This window comes from Teleopsis dalmanni, chromosome 1, assembly GCF_002237135.1.
Source record: "Teleopsis dalmanni isolate 2A chromosome 1, ASM223713v2, whole genome shotgun sequence".
In the NCBI taxonomy this organism is placed as follows: Eukaryota; Metazoa; Arthropoda; class Insecta; order Diptera; family Diopsidae; genus Teleopsis; species Teleopsis dalmanni.
The window spans coordinates 5,367,248-5,375,616 of NC_051846.1; the positions used below are offsets into that span (position 1 = coordinate 5,367,248).

General features: G+C 28.7%; 1 protein-coding gene across 1 annotated transcript; it reads left to right on the plus strand.

Annotated features, from left to right (window-relative positions):
- Nucleotides 1-7,171: 7,171 nt before the first annotated feature.
- LOC119670654 (signal recognition particle 9 kDa protein) lies at nucleotides 7,172-8,369 on the plus strand. Its single transcript, XM_038081006.1, has 2 exons — nucleotides 7,172-7,478; nucleotides 8,058-8,369. The coding sequence occupies exons 1-2, from the start codon at nucleotides 7,338-7,340 to the stop codon at nucleotides 8,148-8,150; spliced, it is 234 nt and encodes a 77-aa protein (XP_037936934.1). The 5' UTR covers nucleotides 7,172-7,337; the 3' UTR covers nucleotides 8,151-8,369.

Genomic DNA, 8,369 nt, shown 5'->3' on the forward strand with positions numbered 1-8,369 from the left:
ATTAAAATTATTATTTTTCCACGGAGCCCATGATTTTAAATTCAATGATTTCATTCATTCAAATACTATATTATTATTCATATATATTTATACTACTCGTACATTTATTTGCTATGAACTATCCATATAGTGCATTAGCTTATAGAATTACCTACTGTTTAATTGCTTAACTTCCATGAAAGAGATAATACTTTTTATCTTCCGTGAACAGTTTTGTTCTCTTTTAAAAGGAAGATGATATTTCGGAAATTCTTTACCCTATCTTATACTATGTGTACATCAACAAAAAACATGCTTTCATTCATTTATGGAGAGAAATGTTTTTTCCCCGCTTACGATCAATTCCAGTATGTTTTCCACAGATCTTTGTTAAATAGGAAACCTGCTTTCCTATAATTGATCAATTTTTCTTCTATTCTATTTCAGAGCTTGTAAAAATTTCTATTTATTCGACACTAAGATTTAACTACTCAATGACAGATTTGCTTCATTAATATATGATGACTTATAGTAATTAAACCAATATTACAAAAGTTAAAATAATATTAAATTTAGAATTCATAGAAAACAGTTATCTTACTTAATTAATAATAAAAAAATATTTTTAAATGCCAAAAACCAAGTATCAGTAGAAACGACAAACTGAAGAATTTTATTGATAATCAATCAATTATATCGCGCTACTGTTATTAGCTAACGATACTTACGATATAACATGACTTTAATTAGTAATTTTAAATTATATTACTAAATTAATAAATAATTTTAAACTTTTTTTAAGTCGAAAATTGACAAAGTATGAAATACACAAATACAATAGAACTTTTACATATACAAACTTAATACACACTCGTATATATATAAAATAAGCCAACTTCCTTATCGTCCTTATCTTTTGAAGTATTTCAAAATTACTTTATTTTAATTTACAACTAATTGTCATATGACTACACAAACATTTAATAACAATTTAACAATCATTTAGTTAAAAATGCTTAAATGATAAAATAAATAAAATTAACAAACAAAATAACAAAAACAGTGCCTCCAACGCCGCACTTGAGTGAAAAATGTGAACTTAACTAAATAAAGTAATATATAATTATAGTTAATATCTTTATTTGTTTTTTTTTTTTTTAATAATCGAACAAAAACAAGTTAATTGTTAAGATTAAAAAATATCAAATACTTTTCCTAATTATTAAATAAAAGTGGTATACCTAGTACATATATTTATATGTATTATATAAAAATATACTCTCGTAATATGAGTTTCAAGATAGTAGGTTAGTAGTGTGTCTACCCTACCTTGGTGGTAATAGGATGGCCACCTGCATCACTCAACCAATATTTACATGTTTTGATTCACAAGTGGTGTACATATCCTATATAATGGTGAAAACTCTCTAATCCGACACTTCAGAACTCTCGTTGTATGACTAACAAGCGATACGCTTGGAATATATGGTAACGGGTTATTAAAATATCCTTTTCGCAGTTTTAATAAAAATTAAAATAAATGTTTTTTCAATATATAGAGCTTATCTAGGTTATTGGCCCACATCTAGGTTATTGACAACTTCTCTGCGAAGAAGTTGTCAAATTGGTAACGAGTTAAGTATCTCTGCGCAAGAAGTGGAGTTGATGATGTGCATGTCATTGGGATTATATCTGTAATTAATACAATCACGGAGAATTGTCCTATTAAATGTACAGATTTTTTTTATTTAAACAAATTGCATATCAGATTGAGATGGTATAAAATAAATAGAATTGACTACTTTGTTGTGTGTCAAAGTCCTATCAAAAGGTTTAGTTAGAATTTTTACTTACTGTAAAAGTAAATGGTATATACATAGGTTAATACATAGGATCTAAGATAAAGATTAAATTCTATGTATATATTTCAAGATATACCATTGAGATATAACCAAATTTGCTCGATTCTGAAACGAAGGATAGGAACGAAAAGGATTGAGATTACGTCAAGAAGAATTTTAGCGACGATAGAAAGCGTACAGAAAAGGGAAAAAAAGACTATGGAATAAAAACGAATATGACTAAAACAAGAATATGAGTATATATGAGTAAGTCGGGACGCGAAATTCTGCCGTAAAACTTTTTGAGCCTGTCTGTTAGCATGTTCATGGCATAAATTTTATTTACAATCTTTAAAAGTAATAACCAATATAATAGATCATAGTATCACAACTCAATAAGAATGATGTTTAACTTATACGATTTGCACACATATCCAGCGTATTTTCTAGATGTAGTCTTCAGCGACCGCTACCAGTTAGAAAATCTTAAAAATATACTTACTGCAAGGAAAGAGACTTGGCTTGAATGAATAAATGATCGACGAAACGAAGCTCTATTTTAAGCTCTTGTCATATCGTACTATAAAAAAGATATGAAGTTAGACTGATATATAAATCCGAATCTAAACAAAATTGACTTCTCATAAATCCATATATTTCTTTTCTGTGAAACCTACGTTAAGTTTATTTAAAATTTGGGGATCGATTAAGACGGCTGTAGTGAGCATAGTAGACCACTACTAGTAGACCACTACTAATATCAGAAGGGACAATAATTCATCACATTCTCTGAGATCTATAAGTATTCTGCTACTCTACTTATACCTATATTAAGTACTAAGAAGTTTGAAAATTAGTTAAGTAATTTAAATTATTCAATAATATTTGAATTATTTATTTGAATAATAACAATTATTTACATAAACTTAGAAGACTCATTAATTGGATATTACATTACACAATTTCTGGCCCCATAATTAATATTAACTTTGCACACGTGTTCTCTCTCAATTTAGTCTAAGACTAATATAACTTACATTTGTAAGTCATTTAAAAAACTATTCAATATCATTTAAATTAAATAAATAAAATATTTTAGTAATTGAATAATAAATATACTTAAATATTTTTATAATTGATTTATGTCATTAATGACAGTAGGGAATTCAATGTGGCACTACTTAGAAGGCGTCTATTTCTTTACCGTGACAAATTCTACTTGTTGTTGGGTTTTTTTTTTTGTCACGCCAATATATTAAACACACAAATAACAATCATAAAATAAACCTCACGTAATACTAGAAGCTATTGGGCCATAGACACAAATTGTCAAGACATAAATACTGTTTACTCGTAAGTATATTTTAACCACCCGCAATAAAAGTATTTACGAGCATTCAATTTGATACGAGTAATTTTATCGATGATCATAAAATTGAGTGAAGATATTGCCCTGCTACCGTAATTAATGCTATTGATTTTTTTTATATTATATTTATAAATATTTTTTAATTTTTGTTGATATATTGAACACCTCAAAACTAATCCCTGCAGTGGTAATTGAAGCCTTATAAATATACACATTATATTAGAACTTTATCAATTTACAACATCATGAACACTTTCAGTTTATTGTATATGTGTTTAATGTGAGTGATTAATTTATTGACCCAAGAATAGGCCTCAGTTATTTCAAATTAATCAAATGGTTTCAAATTTGATGCATTCAGCAAGGAAACATATTAACAACTATAAAGATATTTGTAGCTCCAAGCTACCCCATTTTGAACGCAGCCAAAATTTCGAAATTTTTTTAGGTCTGTTCTTATTTCTAGGTCTATAAGTTATTGAGGCGGTACACCCGTTTTAAGAGAAGTACCATAGGTATACAAAACCTACCTTCAAATTTGGTTTAAAGATTGATTTATTCTAAATTTCCATTATTCTTAAATACGCAAGAAGAGTCATAAGTTATTTATTACAATAGACCATAGACTTATCTGAGTCCTTCTTAAGAAACCTAATGGAAATTCTTAAAGTATTATAGTAATCAGACGAAAAACAGAAGATGAACTATTGTTTGGAAGGTATCAGTATGAAAGTTATACATGAGTGATCAAGAATTTCTTCTAAAACAAATTGAGAAAAATATTAAAAAGGTAGTTAATACACACATCTATCCTTTGTTGACTTTTGACAAAAGTTTGATAGAATCGATTCTAATATTTATGACAGTGAAACCCCAGTAGATCTAGGTGTTAACAAAAATGGCACGTACTAACTAACGTATCAATTAACGCCAACTAAACTCATTCTTACCGAATTCAATGGTATCTAATTGCCTTCATGACAGATTTTCATGGACAATAACACTGCAGAAAGACATAAGGAAGTTCCAACAAAAACTTTTACCAAAACTATTGAACTCAAAAATGTAAGCCATTACTCGCAATATAACGACGAACTGTCAACTCACAAAGCAAAGTGACCACAACAAGCGATGTGTTCACATGAGAAAACATATGTACGAATACGCAAGACAAAATTTGGATGCAATGTACGTTTTGTAAATAAATTCAGTAAGGTGGCAACACTGATAGAAAATTGAATTGTAAACACATTAGCCAACACGTCAAAGTACTATAAAAGCGAACTTCCAGACAAACAACTTAGTTCAAAAGCACATAACGTAAACATCCGACTGATAAATGATCACAGTATATGAAGCTTTTAGTCAAGATACAGCGATCAAGAAATCTGGTAGCCAAACATGAAATATAACGACGAGTATATATGTCAACATGCTGATTGACTAAAGCCTAATAACATTGAATAAACTCAAAGAGATCCGCAATTTCAAAAACCTCTCAAAGATTTTAATAGCGGCAACTCCAATAAAAAAAATAACGACTTTAATGGCGGTTAAATTTCATTTGATTCGTCCATTCGTCCATCGTCTTACTCCATCCAAGCAAAATACAAGAAGGAACGCGTTGTGCTTCATTGAGAATTAAACGAAAACCTTTTGTTGCTTTTGTCGTCTTAATACATATCACCACTGGGTAGTTACATTTCATAAAAGGTACCGACTCTGAAGTGGTCACAGCAACGTTTCACTTATATTTACACACATGGCAAGTGCATATCCACTGATGCACTTTGCTCTATAGCTTAGCAATGAAGTGTCTGGCTTTGCCACTAGAGGAAGAGCACAGTAGAGTACAGTACAGCAGCTCTTCTCTGACTATCATTAGATGTGTAATGCAAATAAATAAATTAAGGGGTTTCCGAGTGTTTAGAGACTTAACATGCTATGGAACAGCTTCTGTGTTGCTGGTAGCCATTTGATCTTCAAGTGTTATTTGTTGGTAAAATGATAAAGTAAATATTTGTGTATGGATTATTAAGTGAGCATCAAAATGCAGCAAATATTGTCACCTTTAAGTGAAAATAATTAAATAATGAGATTAGTAGGTGGGAATCAAAATAATAAGAAGAGCTCTCTTCTAATCAGATTTCGAGAAAGTTAATGTATATATATATATATATATCAATATATATATATATATAGTGAACTATATATGGTATAGTACATAGGTATAGAAAATATAGTAGATATAATCCGTTGTGCTTACATCCTAGTATATATACAACGTAATATTATTATTTTGCATTGAATTCGTGCGAATTGTTGAATGTGAATCAAATGCATAGTGTTTACATTACATTTGAACACAATTATTCCATCGTAAAATGCAACCCCTCATTTTTATTCAGATAAAAAATAAACTTTATTCTCTTACTTAAAGTTAAGCAAAATATTTCCGATAAATAATAATTATAGTAAAAATAAACAAGTATCAAAAGATTCTACTTCAGCAGAGCATTAGGTTATGTTATCTTAGATTATACCCGATTAGGATATTTTAATAATCCTAAAATTATTTTTAAAGAGAAGGTATGGAGGTGGCCAAGATCGTTAAGAAACTAAAGTCCTAGCATGGTTAATCGGACACTTTCATTCTCATCTCCACAACAAGAGAAGTATTAATTTTTTATCACAGTTCTCTGAGCGACTGTGACCCTACCACAAGACTGATAGCTCAATGCGATTACTGTATTTTTTTTTAATATCAGATAACTATTACCTTAAGGATCTTCTGTACTGCAATTAAGTCTTAACGGAACAGAAAGCACAGTGCTTGTTCAATAAAACTATAATGTTTTTTGTTGAAAAATTTTTGTTTCCCGGCTGAATTCATTATTACTAGGTCAGTTTATGTTGAAAGTGTATATATTAATGGCACTATAACTATATACATAGCTATAATCCATCGTGATGTCTTCAAAGTTACTAGGAATAGGCAAACCACGCTCACCATTGTTTCCAATATAGCTCCTAGTCTTATCCTCTTATTGTTTTCCACATAAAGTGCAATAGTAAGTAAATGGTATCTTAGATATTGGAGCCGCTTTTTCTGTGGAGCCAGGCACAGACATTAATAGTGATTGATAGATTCCTTTTTCTTTTTATCATTAAAACTTCTGCTTAGTATATTTATCGAACTATAGGCTTGCTTAAACTCAAAAAACATTATTTTTCTCCTACCTAATCTTGGCCATATAGTCCAGCTATCTCACAATCTTGGAGATTATCAGTTGTTCCGCATTATTACTCTAAGAAATGTTATAGTTAATTGTAACCATCAAGTAAAGTTCCACAAGATTTATATTCAAAATTTTAACTTAACACTCTTGTAGAATATACTATACACTCCCTTTGAAGCATCTCTGTAATGGCACTGTACCTCGTTAGTGTTCCAATTAGTACCTGAACTGCCGGTTTGCTGTAGCCTAGAACACAGATCGTATTAATTCTTGTCTTACCTAGCCCATAAAATTCTTGCAAATTTGCACCCTTGTTTCCCTTCAATATTCCTCCTATTCCTTAAATAAACCATATTTCCAATTTATTTTATTATATAATGTCAATTTGAACGCACTATATATAAAAGATTACAATTTTGAAATGAAACAATAATTTACACAATCTAAATAATTATGTACTCTATTTCTAATAATATTTAATGTAACATATTCATTATTTTATTCCAACACTAAATTTTAAAAAACATATATGTATGAAAGCATACATACAAAATAAAATCAATTATTTTTAAAAGATATATTATAAACATACTACAAATTATTCTTAATAATTTTTATATTTTTTACATTTTTATAATAAATTTCAATAACTTTTCTTTTATTAAAATAATTTTTATTTTCTTTGAATAGTAATTTGACATATAGATGGCGGTAAACAAATTTTGTCGTTCTATTGTGAATGCTTCTGGCGTTTAATAAGATGACAACAAATTTCCACGTAAAAAAATAATATAAAACGAGTTGTCAAAAGTGCAATTGAAAGAAAGCTGATTTTAACACAAATTTTTGTTTTATACATGTGCTAATTTTGTAAATAAGAATTATTTTAAGAAAACATAAACTAACACAATGGTCTTTGTAAGGAGTTGGGAAGATTTCGAAGTAGCCGCAGAGAACATGTATTTAGCAAATCCAAAGAAATGCAGATATACAATGAAATACGTACACTCGAAAGGACACATTTTATTAAAAATTACCGATAATGTGAAAGTAAGTTAAGGATACAAATACTGGTTACTAATTATGCCTGCATTTATGACTATAGCATTACTTTTTAAGTCCGTTACTTATAAGAAAAATTATCATATATCGTAATTACTTTCTCATACAGGATATTTGATCAAAATATTTCTATGTAATCCTCCAGACTGGTGTGGAAATAGATATTAATTGCGAAATCATATGATTTCCATAGAAAAACATTATACTTTAGGTATTCCTAGTTTGGAGTCATGTATCTTAAATCTCTTCATCTTAAGCAGTTTCGTTACTTTATGCCAATATGTGTTTAATCTAAAATTTGCATACTCCGTTTGTCCATTTATTTCCTAACTTGTACAAATTATACTATTCTTTTAGGATTCTTACATTCACTATTTAGTTTTTGCTTGTTACGATTGTAAGATTCCAAATCGATGGAAGTTCTAATCCGTTTTCACAAAAACAGAGTAACTTTGAGATTGTCCTAATATATTTTAACTTTTAATTAAATTTATAATATCATGTATTTAAATTATTAAATGTAATTTATTATTATATGAAAATTTTAATAATAAATATTCTTTTTAGTGTGTGCAGTATAAAGCGGAAAATATGCCTGACTTAAAGAAAATCGAAAAATTTAGCGGCAATCTAATGGGACACATGGCTTCGAACGAATAATGTTATGAATTATTAAGTTTTTTAACATTGAACAACGGGTGGGGAAAGTGGGAACAGAGTCGTTATAGTTTAAATAACATTTAATAAATGTTAGCTTTGTATACCACTTTGAGAGTGGCGTGCTTAATTATAAAGCATTACTTCATAACGTTAATATAAAAGGCTTTAATTATAAATGATAATAATAAAATGTTTTGTATATGTGAATTTAAAAACGAA